Source organism: Marmota flaviventris, chromosome 1 (assembly GCF_047511675.1).
Source record: "Marmota flaviventris isolate mMarFla1 chromosome 1, mMarFla1.hap1, whole genome shotgun sequence".
Taxonomy (NCBI): Eukaryota; Metazoa; Chordata; class Mammalia; order Rodentia; family Sciuridae; genus Marmota; species Marmota flaviventris.
Genome location: NC_092498.1, coordinates 204,925,973 through 204,941,158, shown reverse-complemented (window position 1 = coordinate 204,941,158; position 15,186 = coordinate 204,925,973). Strand labels below are relative to the sequence as shown.

At 49.4% G+C, this 15,186-nt stretch overlaps 1 protein-coding gene and 1 non-coding gene across 5 annotated transcripts in view; one reads left to right on the top strand and one right to left on the bottom strand.

Annotated features, from left to right (window-relative positions):
• The first annotated feature begins 6,159 nt into the window (after positions 1-6,159).
• The window catches only part of Slc25a42 (solute carrier family 25 member 42), a 28,846-nt gene continuing 19,819 nt past the window's right edge, over positions 6,160-15,186 (top strand). Inside the window, exons 1-2 of one of the 4 annotated variants that reach the window (XM_027932379.2) lie at positions 6,204-6,265; positions 13,750-13,901. In XM_027932379.2, the coding sequence (XP_027788180.1) occupies positions 13,875-13,901 (27 nt within the window). In that variant the 5' untranslated portion in view covers positions 6,204-6,265; positions 13,750-13,874. Of the gene's footprint in view, positions 6,266-6,487; positions 6,868-13,749; positions 13,902-15,186 lie in introns of those variants that run through there. The other 3 variants (XM_027932380.2, XM_027932381.2, XM_027932383.2) reach the window with 3 other exon arrangements.
• LOC114090410 (U12 minor spliceosomal RNA) lies at positions 11,704-11,853 on the bottom strand. Its single transcript, XR_003582336.1, has one exon. It is a non-coding gene; the product is annotated as a U12 minor spliceosomal RNA (small nuclear RNA).

The window sequence follows — 15,186 nt, the reverse complement described above, 5'->3', positions numbered from 1 at the left end:
TCTCTTTTGTAACTCAGCTGAATGTGGGGACTGCAGCACTGATCTCAACAACTTGGAGAGGGAAGGACCTTTGGAGAGGCCGTGAGGTTTTGGGAGCAGCTTGGAATATATGATATATTGTCACATGTTGTCCTGAATCAGGAAGGTTCCTGAGTCCTTGATCAAGTTCACTTTTATGAGCATGTACTGTTTCTGGGGGGTTACACAGAGATCGCCTTCCTAACCTAAACTCAGCTCTGTGGCCTTGAGCAAGTGACATGACTTCTCTAAGCTTCAGAGTTTCTTTTAGTGGGGAGGGGTACTGGGGATTGAACCCAGGGGCAGTTTTTCACTGAGCCACATTCCCAGCCCTTTTTATTTTTCCTTTTGAGACAGGGTCTTGCTAAGTTGCTTAGGTTCTCACTAAGTTGCTGAAGCTGGCTTTGAACTTGTGATCCTCTTGTCTCAGCCTCCCAAGTCGCTGAGATTCAGGTGTGTGCCACTGCACCTGGCTGAGCTTCAGTTTTGATCCTCTTAAAATGAGGAGTGGCATGGTGGTACACACCTATAATCCTAGCACCTATAGAGGCCAGGGCTGGAAGATCACAGATTTGATGCCAGCCTGGACTACTTAGACCATGTCTCCAAATTTATAAAAGACTGGGGGTGGGGCTGGGGTTGTGGCTCAGTGGTAGAGCACTTGCCTGGCACATGTGAGGCACTGGGTTTCATCCTCAGCACCACATAAACAAAGTTAAAAAAAAAAAAAAAAGATTGGGGATGTAGCTCATTGCTAGAGCACTTGCATAGTATTTATAAAAGAAATCCTGGGTTCTAACCCTAGCACTGACAAAAAGAAAAAAAAAAAAAGGGAATTGGAGGTGATAGATCCCTTCTGAGGGGTGTTGGAATCCCCGATGCCAATCCATTAATGAGGACACAGTTTTGAGAAGAAGGAAAAAGGGTTATTGCTTTGCCAACAAAGGAGAAACTCAGGGGACTCCTGTCCCAAAGGCTGTGATTCTGCCCATCAGCAGGAACAGAGGGGTTTTTATAGAGGTGATTCAGAGAAAATGAGATTAGGGAGGAGAGATAGAAGATCAGGGAGGAGAAGTTTAGGGAAAAGAAGGTTGGGAAAAAGAAAAAAAAACATTAGTTTCAAAGCCACAAGGGACATAGTCAAAGCATCAAGGGAACCCCTGTTACAGATTTAGGGTGGGCATGTTTGGGGTTGCTCCCAGGCATTGCCAGCTTTACCCCTGTCACTCCAGGAGGACTGGCAGTGTCATGGTCTTTGGGGTGGGGTGTCTCTGGCAGCCTGTTTCTCCTCTCTGACCCTTGGTTTTCCATCTGTAGGATGGACATTATTGTTGCCCCCAGTGCTCATCCTTCATCCCAGGTGTTTTGGGATCCCCCAAAATATTGTAGACCCTAATTTTCCTGCTCTGAAGCCAGCTTAGAGGTCACACTGAGGTCACCCCAGTAGTTTAATGGAGGTCAGAACAACCTGGGGCTCTCCAGTGGGTGCCACCCCACCTCCTGCCCAGGCCTCTCCCCTCCCCCCCTCCCCTCTGCCCCCCACCTCCCCTCTGCCCCCCACCTCTCATGGCCCTCCAGCTCTCCCAGCCCACCCGCAGCCTTGCCACACCCCTACCCTGCCTGGGCAGGCCTGAATTCCCTCAGTCCGTGACCAGAAGAACCTTGGTTTTCATGGAAACCATTCAATGCAAATAGCTGGAGTAGGGTGGGAGGGGGAAGTCACCCTGGTTCCATCTCCTTGTAGTGTCAAAATCCCCACCCCCAGCATGGAAGAGCCCCAGTCAGCCCAGAGGGGCAGACCTGAGCCTCAGACTGGGTCACTCTGCCCTGCCCCCCTCCCTCAGGGGACTCACCAGGATCTGTGTGAAGGATCTTGTGCCTGCCCTAGGCTACCCTGGCTTGGCTTTTGGAACAGACGTGTGTGCGACCTTGGACAGTCCTTGGCACTGTTCATCTGTCATGCCCCAGTCTTTCTTCCAGTCTGCCTATGGCTCCCAGGTGCACCCCAGATAAAACCAAGTAGTCTTTTGTGGCCCACAGGGCAGCCTGACCCAGGCCTGGCCCACTGCCCGCCCTGTCTTCCCACAGCTCCTCACCCTGCGCCACACTCTGCGCCAGCCGCACTGGCCGCCTCAGCCCACGGCCTCTGCAGCTCTCCCTTGACTGGCTCCACCTGCCACCAGGTTTCAGTTCCTATGTTGCCTTTTCAGGGAGACCCCTGTCACATCACCCCATGTGTTCCACCTCTGGCCTCTGACCCTGTCCAAGGTCACCTCCTGTGTAAACCCTTCCCTTTGTCTCGCATGGCCCCCTGTTGCTTGCTGCTGGCAGGCTCCCCTCCCCGCTGCGCTCCAGCTTCCTATACATATTTTTGAACTGCACCTGAATAAACTAGAGAAGAACACTGTGTGGTTGGAGGGAAGGCCCTGCCAGCGGCTCCAACGTCCTCCACTGGCTCCTGGCCAGCTTCTTTGGGAGGAGCTGGCTTCACCTTATCAGTCTGTTTCACCTGGGGCCTTAGGAAATGGGAGTCTTCAGCAGTGTGGCTCAGAGCACGTTTGGATAGACACGTTGGGTGAGGTGGCACAAGGGGCTGAAAACCCCATATTCTCCTGGAGTCAGCAGGCCAGTGTCCCCATCCCTGCTCAGCAGCCTTAGACATGTCACCTCTACTCCAAGAGTCTCAGCTCCCTATGTGAACACAGGCTGGATCTGTCACTGCATGGTCACAGCCTCCAGTAAGACCTGGTTCAGAGGACCCACCCAGCACACGGCCCTTGCTGTCCTTGTTGACAACATAGAGACATGGGCTGAGGGGGACCTTGCTGCAGGGGTGAGCATATTCGACCACCTCTGCTTCTGTGCACTGTGGACAAGTGGCCTGACTTCTCTGAGCCTTGGGAGACTTGAGTGGGACCACCTTGACCTGGGACTGGCCTCACAGCCATCAGTACTATGTTCAGGATGCTTCCCTCCAGCCAGGGAAGGGCCCAGGGTCCTGGGACAGAACATCATTGCCTTCCTGGCCTTTGAGAGGCTTGGAGTGTGAATCCCATTTTCCATATAAGAAGTAGTCTCACCCCCATTCAAAGGGCCATACAAGATTGAGACCCCAGCTTGGCCCTCCTCCGTGCCCCTCCTTTATCAACCTTGCTAAGCTGAACTTGGGCAAATGACTTTCTGGCCTCAGGTGATCCTGGGCCTGGCCCTGACCCACAACTGTCATGTAAGATGATTCCTGGGATCCCTGAAGGTAGAGGAAACTGGGAAGCAGGTAGGCAATGTCTTGCCTAGGGCCATGCAAGCAGAAGATCTGGGATCCTGGGCATCCTAGCTGGACTCCGCTGAGGTGCCTGTGGTGAGGGTGTCATTTGCTGGAGCCAAGGGGCATTGCCTGCCATGGTTGGAGGGTGGCAGGGAGGTTGGCTGTTGCCAGCCTGCCGACAAGGGAACAGAAGCCAGAGCCCAGCTAGTGCCTCTGGCACCATCAGCAGAGGCAGCATGGTGCTGGCTTGCTGCCTGACCCTTGCCTCCGTTGGCACTGTCCCCAGGGGTGCCATGGAACCTTCCAGGAGCTTTGTTACCTCCCTCGCAAGGTCTGGCAGGCTGGGTGCTGAGAGCTGGGGTTCTTCCAACATAGATATCTTCGTTGGTTGGCAACCTACCCCTGTAGCTGGTCCATGTCCATAAAGCACTAGAAAATGACAATGTATCTATCACTAGCATTCAGCCAGCACTTATTGAGCACAAAACCATTGTAAATGTTTTGCTTCCCTTTCATTAATGTTGCACTGGGAAACAGAGGCAGGGAGCTTGAGTCTCTTACTAAAATTCCTGTGACCCGTAAGTAGAAAAGAGCAGAACTGGGTACATAGCTCAGCAGTAGAGCACTTGCCTTACTTGGAAGGCCCTGGGTTCAGTCCCCAGCATGGCAAAAAGATCAGGGATTTGAACCCAGCCCTTGGTTCTTTCACCAAGGAACACTGGCCATGAGAGACTCAGTTATCTGCAAAGTGGGTGCCATCACCTACACCTGGAAGAGAAGGTTGGGAAATGGTGTTGGGGAAGACCCTATCCTAACCCAACTGGGACCTGACACCAGGAGGTGTTTAATAAACCTCAGCTTCCTTGTCTTCCCCAGAGGACAGAATGAGGAACAGGGCCTGGAGACTTCAGGAAAGCAAACCACAGGTGGGAGAAGAAGCCCAGGTGGGAAAATCATGGGAACTGTCAGGAGTTACATGGTAGCCTTAGGCCAGTGACGTTCACAGTGTGAACTTCTGAAACATCCTTCCAGTTTGAAACTTTGTGGATCAAGCATTGAGCAAGGGGTTTACATAGCTCTGAAATGTGAACCCTTATTAAGCTCAACCTTGCTTCCTCCCAAGATTCTCTTGTTCTGAACTTGATCTCCACCAAGCCCAGTCTGCACTTGGAGGAAATAAGAGCCAATGTGGTAACCTCTCTGCCCTGAAGATTAAAGGAGTACACTTGGTGATTCAAAGAACAGAGAGGGCTTGGGGGAGGTGTTGCTAGCTAACAGTTGAGAGGACAGGGTAGCAGGTGTCTCCCTAAATTGCTGGCAAGTGCAAAAAAATGCCATGAACCCACTTCACAGACAGAGTGAGGCTCACAGGCCAGACGTGACCTGTTGAGGGTCAAAGGCTTTCACCAGAAGATAAAAGCAAAAGCTGGCTTATAAATTCCCCAAGGAAAGCAATTTCAAAGAGGAAAGATCAAGGTGTAGAAATCAATTTTTTTTTTCCTCCAGTGCTGCCATGGTTGGAGGGTGGCAGGGAGGTTGGCTGTTGCCAGCCTGCTGACAAGGGAACAGAAGACCTGGAGTCTTAGGTATACTAAGCAACCTACAGGCTCAGCACATTTTCCTATTTTTCAAATGAGAAAATCTGAGGCTCACAAGTGTTTGCCCAAGGTTATCCAGTGGACCAGTGACTGGAAGAGGATTCTAACCTAGGTAATTCAGGTCCCCAGTGGCAGTTCTCTGGTATTGTCTTACTCTGTGAAAATCTGCTTTTTGGAAACTCATGTCTAGATCGGATAACTAAAGTGCTGCGCAGTCTTGGACAAGGAGCTTGACCTGTGTTTTGGTTTCTGTCAGTGGTCGCTTCGACATCTTGGGGTTGTGGTTAAGACTGAGTTAATTCACATCTGTCACATCCTTCCAGTTTGAAACGTTAGGCTTAGCGGGAGGAGGCCCAACAGGGATGTCATTGGATCCCACGGAGGAGAAAGCTTGAACTCAAAAGTCAGGCACTTTCAGGGCTGGGGTTGTGACTCACTGGTAGAGTTATTGCCTAGCATGTATGAGGCCCTGGGTTCGATTTTCAGCACCGCATATAAATAAAAATAAAGGTCCATTGGAGATATATATATATATATTTTAAAGGCACTTTCAGGAATCACACAGAGCTTTTCAGTAGGACTCTCCTTTTTTCCACGTCTGCACACCACCCCGAGCTGCAAAGGGCGGCTCTGGGTGACCTCCAGCGAGTTTCTGCCCTCTGTGTCATTTGCAGGGGAGGAAAGGGCTGAAGGATTATCCAAGAATCCTTCAGCTTTTAAGGTCCAAGTTCACGGTCAGAGTAGGAGGCCCCACTTTTGCGCTGGGTAGCCAGAGGGCAGACTCTTCGCCGGAGCCTCAGGAGACAGTGCGGGGCGTCCAAGGCCACCTCCCGCAGCAGCACCGCGGGTCAAACTGCACCTTACACTACCCCCCCACACACACCCGCGAATCCTTTGGCGCACCGCCCATGGCTGCTACAATTAGCCGCGGGGCCTGCCCGTCTTCGTCTTAGCAGCCAATCACTGTTGCTCTTCAGGCTACTCCCTCCGTCCCTCTCACCTCTGCCCCGCCAGTCGCGCCCGCTTACTTGGAGCCCCGCCCTCGGTGCTCAGTGATTGGTAGTTAGGACTGCTGGTTTTCTGCCAAGACTCCAATCCTCGCCTGCTCAGGGCCCTGCCTCCCAGGACCTCGCACCCTGCAGGAACACTCCCGGGGACCAGAGCCTCTCCCAGTAACCCTGCCTCTATTCTTCAGCGATTGGCTTCACGGGCTGTCTGTCCGCTTCATGCCCGCCAATTCCTACCGTCTCCAGCGCTGATTAGTCACAGAGCAGCCAATTGAAACCCAGCGTGTACCCCTCCCGTGGCGCGCACTGGGGGTGCGCGAGGCGGGGCTGTGGCGGCTGGAGGTGGCGGCTGTGGCGGCGGCGACGCGTCCGAGCAGGTGAGCTGGACGCGGGGGGCGCGGGGCGGCGCAGGCGTCAGGGGGCCCGCGCTTGCCAGACCGAACTGAGGCACTGCACGGGTCCTGTCATGGACCCTAGGGCGGAGGCGGGGGAGGCGGAGCGTGACAGCAGCGTCCCGGGGACAGAGGTTAAAGACCCCCCCGACCCCGATCCCACATCTGGTGCCGTCAGGGAGTCTCCAGAGCCAGATCTGAGCCCCTTCACTCACAGCCCACGCACACCTGACCTCGTCCCTTCTCTTGACACCCCCCCCCAAAACACCTGAGACTGGCCTCCTTGACATGCTCCTCTCCTCTTGACTCGTGCCCACCTCTTTGATCTCCATCCCCTGTCTTGCACAGTTGAGTCTGACATCCCGCTTCACAATCTGACACCGGGCCCCCACTCATGGACACCCTGAGACTGTCCCTGTATATGACAACCTCACACCTGATGTTGTGACCCTCCCAACCCCACAGGAGTTTCCACAAACTGCGGCCGCAACCTCCACACCAACAGCTGAGCCTTCCACCCCTCTCTTACGTCTCCCACTCCGTCACCCGGGCCTGTTCCTCTCCTTTCACAGACTCCTCATATTCAGGTCTGTGCTACCTCTCTCCCCGACACAACTTCAGTAACTTGAGTGGGTGCCCTGTGTATCACCCCACCTGCCCTTATGCTTCTAGCAGCCCCATCTCTCCCTCCCTCTTATCCCACCCCACCACTTATGCTTTTTCCCAAGTGCACCTGTGTGTGTGTCCCTCTGTGTTTATCCTCCCTGGATCCCCCGGGTCCTCCAACATTCACCCAGGCCTTGGGTCTCAAGATTACTGTACCCTTCCCAAACAAAAGCCCACCCAATTTTTATCTTTCAGTTTATAACAGTGCTGACAGAAACAAGGTAATTCCAGGCCTTAGAATAATCCCATCAGCCAGACAAAACCAGAATCATCCCCATTTTGGCAGAGACAAACCTAAAGCCACTAGAATGCTGGAGACAGAGCCCATCTCTTCCTGAGCATTGCCCACCTTCTTCATCGATTACTTCCCCCATTTTTGCCCATCTGTTGTGTTGATCTCCAGGGGTGTGGGGCCTCCTACTCTGACCGGGAGGGAAGTACCACCCCACCCCCATGCTCCTCTCAGGAATCATGACTTTGAATCCGGAAAGGCTTAGCTGAAAGGGGCAGCCTATCCATGGCAGTCCGGGCTTGTATCTCCAAGCCCTGGGGCCCGGGTGCCGAGGCATATAGGAGTGGGATAGCTCATCCTTTGGGGAGCTGTTGGCGAGGGCAACAGCTGATCTGTGCAAGCTCTTGAAGCCACTAAACTGAGAGTAAGGAAATACTTTCCAGAGTCAGGCGAGCTAATGGTGCAGCCGTTTAAAGCTAAACTGCAAAACTGGAGTCTGTGTGGTGCTGGGAATAATGATTCTTCTGGAACTTTTCAAGTTCCCTTGAGTCTCATTTGCATATGTGCAGCATAGAAGGAGGTCGGTGGCTTTGTTGTTGAAAAGCAGCAACGTGCCATTTCCTGTAGGGCTTGCATAGTGCTTCCTACTCCTGCCTGTCTCCCTGCAACCAGGATGCCAGAATGTTCCTCAGGGCCACGTCACCTTCAGCTTCTTCTGGGGAAACTGAGGCCATTGGGATTTTCCATCCAATTGCTAAAGGGATCATGTAATCATATATTGGGGGCCTGCAGCAGCTGGGGATGCAGCTCAGTGGCAGAGCCCTTGCTAGCTTGGGTTTGATCCCCAGGACTACAAAAAAATTAATTTAATAAAAAATAAAACATATGGGTTTGGGCGTTTATGTTTGTAAATATGTATGTGCATATAGGTGTGTACTGTACATACATACTTGTACTTGTGTGTATATGTATACATTTATATATATGTATTATATATATATGTATTATATATATATATATATATATATATATATATATATATATATATATATGTAAAAATTAAACTTTGACAATGTAATTGATGTATATAGTTTTTAGAAAACCAGTACAAAGGTACATATAATTAAAAACCAAGCAGGTCTCTATCTGCACCCAGACCCTCTGGATGCACCTGTGCTGTTAATAATTTCTAATATTTCTTTCTAGAAGTAGTCTGTGACTGGGGAGCCAGGCCCTTATTGATGGCTGTTTAAGCTGTCACCCATCTTTTGCTGTTACAAATTGAGCTGCAGTGAATAGATAGATTCCTGTATCAGCAAATCTGGTGTGAATGTGGGCGGGCTTCAGCTGTGCTCAGGCACTTCAAAACCTCTGTCTGCATGGCATTTAGGTCCAACTACTTGTACTTCTTAGGAGTGGCTTGGTTAAAGGGCATGTCTCTCTAAATGATCAGTCTTTCTTCTCTGAGCTGTTCAGCGGGAAGGCCTGTTTCCTCCTCCCAGTCCAACTCAGATATCATCAAGTGTTCTGATCTGTCCTATCCGATTGGTGCAAAAGAGGAGGTGCTTTTGATCTTCCCCTTTCTTAGATGCTCTGGCCCCTGGGGTAGGGTTAAACATTAGACTACTGTTTTTCTTCCACAATAAGAGTAAAGTTCAGGAAATATTTGAGTTCTTCCTCTGCAAGCTTGGAGGAAACCCTGCGTTTGAGGTTCCTTACAAGATTCCTTACAAGGCATTACTGATAGTCCCTGAGGCTGGGAGTGGAGGGGGGGTTGCTGAGAAATTTGGGCATAAGGTACCTTAAGCAGAACAGTTTGCTATTTGGGAGGATGAGGCAGGAGGATCACAAGTTTGAGGCCAGCTTTGGCAACTCAGTGAGACCCATTCAATAAAGAACTGGGGATGGACATTATTATCCAAAGTACATGTATGCAGACACAAATGGTGTGAATATACTTTGTATACATCCAGAGATTGTGCTCTATTTGTGTAATATGAATTGTAATGCATTCTGCTGTCATATATAACAAATTAGAATAAAAAATTAAAAATATTATTTTTAAAAAAAAAGAACTGGGGGGGCTGGGGATGTGGCTCAAGCGGTAGCGCGCTTGCCTGGCATGCGTGCGGCCCGGGTTCGATCCTCAGCACCACATACAAAGATGTTGTGTCTGCCGAAAACTGAAAAATAAATATTAAAAAAAAAAAAAAAGAACTGGGGATGTAGCTCAGTGGTATCTGCTCATCTCACATATGCAAGGAACTGTGTTCAATCCCTAGTACTGAGAGCATGGGGGTGGGGGCGAGAAACTTTTAGCTGTTGTTAATTTTAAAAAAATTATTTTTAGTTGCAGATGGACACAATACCTTTATTTTATTTATTTATTTTTATATGGTGCTGAGGATCGAACCCAGGGCCTCACAGTGCTAGGCAAGAGCTCTGCCACTGAGCCACAACCCCAGCCCTTGTTGCTAATTTTTTAAAATTTAGTTTTATTTTTGTGGTACTGGGATGGAACCCAGGGCCTTGCACATGTTCGACAAGCACTCTACCACTAAGCTGTACTCCCAGTCCTGCTTTCTTCTTTTTTCCCACTTGGGTCTAGAAAAAAAAAAGGGATCATAAAACGAGTCAGGTATTTGGGGAGCTGTTTTGAGATTCTATTCAGAGTCTGAGATTTCTTACCATCTGTGCCAGTTTGAAGGAGTCATCATACTGAGGTCAGGCCCATTCCTGAGTATCAATCAGTTTTTGGCAGTTAGACACTAGGAGAGGATTGAGTGGATCAGAACTGTTTGCTTTTTTTGAGTTTTGCAAGTCAGCTCTTGAAAACATGCATTGCATTTAGGGGTAGGGGTGTAGCTCAGTGGTAGGGTGCTTGCCCAGCCTATGTGAGGCATAGGGTGACAGAGTGCTACAAAAACAAAACAAAAAAACTCTGCATTTTTAATTTTATGTGTGAAATACTTTATAAAACGTATATCATGTACCTGTGAAAAGAAAAAAGGTATAAGAATAATGAAACTAACATCCAGCTCAAGAAGTAGAGCATTGTCCCCCAGTGACCCCTCCTTGGTCACTGGGCTATTTTTAAAATGTTTGTCATCTTTTGCTTTCCTCACTGAGCACCTTTTGCTGGGACTGTCTTGACCATCTTGTGCTGAGTGCTCAGATCCCAGGGGCCAAACAGAGTTCTCTGGAAGTGGGTAGAGAGAGAAAGAGAGAGGGAGAGAAAAGGAGAGAGAGAGAGACAAGGAAGAGGAGAAGGGGGAAGACCATATTCACATAACTTCATTATAGTAATTGTTATAGTTATCCTATTTTATAATTAGTTGTTATTGTTAATCTCTTACTGTGCCTAATTTATAAATTAAACTTTATTATAGACGTATATGTATAGGAAACCACAGTACATATAGGATTTGGTTCTGTCTGTGGTTTCAGACATCCACTGGGAGTCTTGGTAGGTATCTAAGAGTGTCCTACATTCAATGACTACTGTCATTGTAAGAAGAGGAAGCGGAGACCGAATGGTAGTGGCGCATGCCACAGGGACTCAGGAGGCTGAGGCAACAGAATTGAAAGTTTGAGGCTAGCCTCAGCAACTTAGTGAGACCCTGTTTCAAATAAAATAAAGACCTGGGGATGCACCTCAGTGATAGTATGCTTGCCTAACATCCATAAAGCCCTGGCTTCAACCCTTAGGATCTCAATAGATAGATAGATAGATAGATAGATAGATAGATAGATAGATAAATAGATAGATAGATAGATAGATAGATAGGAGGAGACACAGAGATGCACAAGAGGGAGAAGGCCATGGGACAGAGACTGGAGAGATCAGTCAAAAACCTAGGAACTGCCGAGAATTGCTGGTAGCTGCAAGAAACCAGAAGAGGCGTGGAACAGATTTTTCTTCACAGCCACAAGAGACCAGCCCTGCCTCACCTTGATTGTGAACTTCTCCACAACTGACAGACTACATTTCTGCTGAGTTGGTTGGTTTGTTTGGTTGCTTGCTTGCTCTGTACTGGAACCCCAGCCTTTTTTTTTTGTTGGGGGTGAGTGTTGTTTGTTTTTTGTTTTTGGCACCAGGAATTGAACCCAGGGGCACCTTACCACTGGGCCAGACCTTTTTATTTTTTATTTTATTTATTTATTTTGGGGGGTACCAGGATCGAACTCAGGGGCACTCGACCACTGAGCAACATCCCCAACCCTCTTTTGTATTTTATTTCGAGACAGGGTCTCACTGAGTTGCTTAGTGCCTCACTGGGTTGCTGAGGCTGGCTTTGAACTCCTGATCCTCCTGCCTCAGCCTTCCAAGTCACTGTTAGTTTTTATTTTGAGACAGCATCTCACTAAGTTGCTTAGGCCCTTGCTAAGTTGCTGAGGGTCTCAATAAATTGCTGAGGCTGGTCTTGAACTTGTGATCTCCTGCCTCAGCTTTCTGAGTTGCTAGGATTACAGGTGTGAGCCTTGGCACTAGGCTGATGGGTCTACTTTTTAAATGTCCAGGAGTCAGGCAGATCACAACTCCCATGAATCCTGCAAAGTAAAGGGGTCGCTTTAAGGGCAGCCTTTACTTGCTCAAAAATTTGTCTCAAATTAGCAGTGAGGATTCAGGCATCATCCCAAATTGTTATTTTCCATCCTCATAAGTATAAGGTATCTTCCTATGTACTTTAAATCATCTCTGGATGACTAAGAATATCTAGTACAAATTAAATGTTGTGTGTGTAATTGTTATTCTGTATTGTTAAGGGAATAAGGACAAGAAAAATCAAAATCTGCATAGACGCAATGTTTCCAGATGTGGAACCTGCAGATGTGGAGAGCTGATGGTTTTTGTTGGTGCAGCAAGCCTTATCCCTATCCTATCTAAAAGGCATATTCCTGTTCCCCGCTGTCTGGCAGTTCTGCCGTAGTTAGTCTAGGCTGGGGCTCAAGAGTCCTGTACAGACGTCTTGGAGGATTCTGGTGTATGTGGTTCTGGAAACACCTGCCGCTGGAGCAGCTCATGGCTGTAGAAACAAAGGAGATCGTGCACCTCCCCTGCTGAGGACAAGCCTCTTCTCTGCAGCATTGTCCCCTCACAGGGCCTCAGAGAGGAGAAGAGCATAGATTGGGGTACCCAACTTCTGGCATGATCTGTGTGCATGGCCCTTTGCCAACAAGGCCTTAGATGATATAGCTGAAAAATAATGGGGAGCCAGGCACATGGCTTATGTCTGTAATTCCAGCAACTTGGGAGACTGAGGTAAGAGGATCACAAGTTCGAGACCAGCCTCAGCAACTTAGAGAGGCCCTAAGCAATTTAGTAAGACCCTAGAAAAGGAAAAGAGCTGGGGATGTAGCTCATTGGTAAAGTGCCCTGAGTTAAATATCCCTAATACCAAAAAAAAAAAAAAAAGAGCCGGGCACAGTGGCACACGTGCCTATAATCCCAGCGGGGCTCAGGATGCTGAGGCAGGAGGATTGCAAGTTCAAAACCAGCCTCAGCAAAATCGAGGTGCTAAGCAACTCAGTGAGACCCTGTCTCTAAATAAAACACAAAATAGGTCTGAGGATGTGGCTCAGTGGTCGAGTGCCTCAGAGTTCAATCCCCAGTACCACACACACACACAAAAAAGAAGAATGTGGGGAAACCTCAGGCTGGGAAGGGGGTGTTGTGCTTTTGAATGAGGCTTTGAAGAACAGTCAGGTCTTGGTGGCCAGGCTACAAAGTGGACAGGTGCGTGTTTGAGAGCTACCAGCAGCTTCAGTTGCCCAGAGCGCATTGATCACAGCCGAAGGACACCGAACCTCAGATGGCAGGGTCAGAGGTTACAGTGAACAGCAGTGACAATTTTGAAATATTTGGTGAGCAGTAGGTTTTTGTTGTTTTCTTTTTTGTTTTGTTTTTATGGCTCTGGGGCTTGAACCGATGACCTCACACATGCTCCGCACGTGCTCTACCACTGGACTGCACCCCCAGCCCTTTTTATTTTATTTTGAGGTGGGGTCTCATGAAGTTACCCAGACTGGCCTCAAACTTGGCGATCCTCCTGCCTCAGCCTCCTGAGTAGCTGGGATGCCAGGTGTGTGCCACCGTGGCCAGCTAAGAGGAACATTCTTGCACCATGTAAGGACAACTGAGGGCAGGAGGACATGACTACAAAGGCTGGAGGTTGGTGTCATGAATCTTTCTAGGCTCGACATGACTCAGGCCCTTGACTTCCCGGGACCCCAGCCTAATGGGGAGACAAATCAAAGTCTATCACAGTGCAGCAGAGAACCACTGAGTGCTCCATGCTGGGCTGAGCGGCTAACTTTGGGGGAGGTAAGAAGGGAACACTTAAGGCAGGCTTTGAAGGACACAGCGGAAGTGCAGCACCGGGGAGTCCAGCCAGAGCCGACTTCAGCGCATCCAGGGAGTTGACTCCCTCATCTGGCTAATAATTGTTGAAGGCCAACCAGATGCAGAGCGCCCTGAAGAACAGAGGGCTTTTGGGATGAAGACCAGGTACTGAAGTGCACCTTCTGAGCAGAGGGTCTGAGTACCATTGGGTGCCCTGTTTTGTTTCAGATAAACATCCAAGGGCGTCTGGTGACAGGTATGGGTGGCGGTCTGCAAGAACAGAGGACAGTGATTGACCGCAGAATCATCTGGCTCTTTCAGGACTTGGACATCTGTGCGATTAGCCCATAGAGATGGCAGCCAGGGTTTCAGTAACTGAGGTGGGTCTGAAAGGCACATCCAGCATGGAGAAGCAGGCTGTCTGCGAGGCAGCCAATCACCTGGGTTATCGGGGAACAACCATTATGTAAGATGCACCAGGATCACTTAGGTGAAGTTAATGACTATTAACTGAAAAGAAAACAGCTTTTATTGACCCCAGATAGGATGTTAATTGGCTTCTGTTTACACAGATTATAGGTGCTTGTTAACTCCATTCACAAGTAACTGCATCCTCCGGGTTGTGCAAACATTTCCTGTGTCCCAGAGGGTGGGGCCTGCAGCTGTGCAGTTGCCCCCACCGTCATTGGTCTGGGAGCTCCCCAGGGAGTAGGATACACGTGTGTGGGGTGTGTGCGTGTTAGGATGGCCAAGCACGTGCAACCGCTGCAGTTTGGGGCTTGTAGAAAAACACCCGATCCTGAATAAGAAGCAGCTCTGTCCTGCTTCATCTGACACCGTGAACTTGCTTCCGATCAGTGTTACTAGAATTTGGGAAGTTTTCATGCCACAGCTGATCCAGAGATCCCAAATATTCTAGACATTTCCTTCTAGGGTCACCCGAACAGAAAATAGCATGAGAAAAGATCAAAGTTTGTTATTCGGGGTCTTTCTCTGAATGTCACTCTTGTGATCTGCCAAGGGGCCCCTTTGCACCTGGTCCCTAGTTCTCATCTAACTTCCCAGGAAGACCTGACACCTGAATTCTAGTCCAGAAAACTCCGGTGCTGTAGACAGATACCTAGTGAAGTTTTTGCTACTTGTTTGTTTTTTGGTACTGGGGATTGAACCCAGGGGTGCTTACCCACTGAGCCACATCCCCAGCCCTTTTTTGTATTTTATTTAGAGACAGGGTCTCACCGAGTTGCTTAGGGCCTCGCTAGGTTGCTGAGGCTGGCTTGGAACTTGTGATCTTTCTGCATCAGCCTCCTGAGCCAACTGGGGTCACGGACGTATACCATCACGCCTGGCCCCAGTGAGGTCTTGAAGCTGGGCCTCCTGGGACAAAGGACATTGTCATATGTGGTTGGAGGTACAGTACAGGATGTGTACAGGAAAATAAGGGAAGTAGGCACCCTGGCGCAGCATGTGAGTTAGGACTCTGGGAGGTGCAAGTGACAGAAGCTCATTCAGGTTCCGTGATGGAAGAGTCCAGGTGTTTCTGGTACCCGCCAAGATTCTTCCAGCACCACTGGGTTGTGAATGCCCCAGTCTGTTGGTGCTCACCTTCCCCTTCTGGCCTTGCTCTGCATTGAGCTCTGTGTGGACCCTACCTCAGAACCCTCT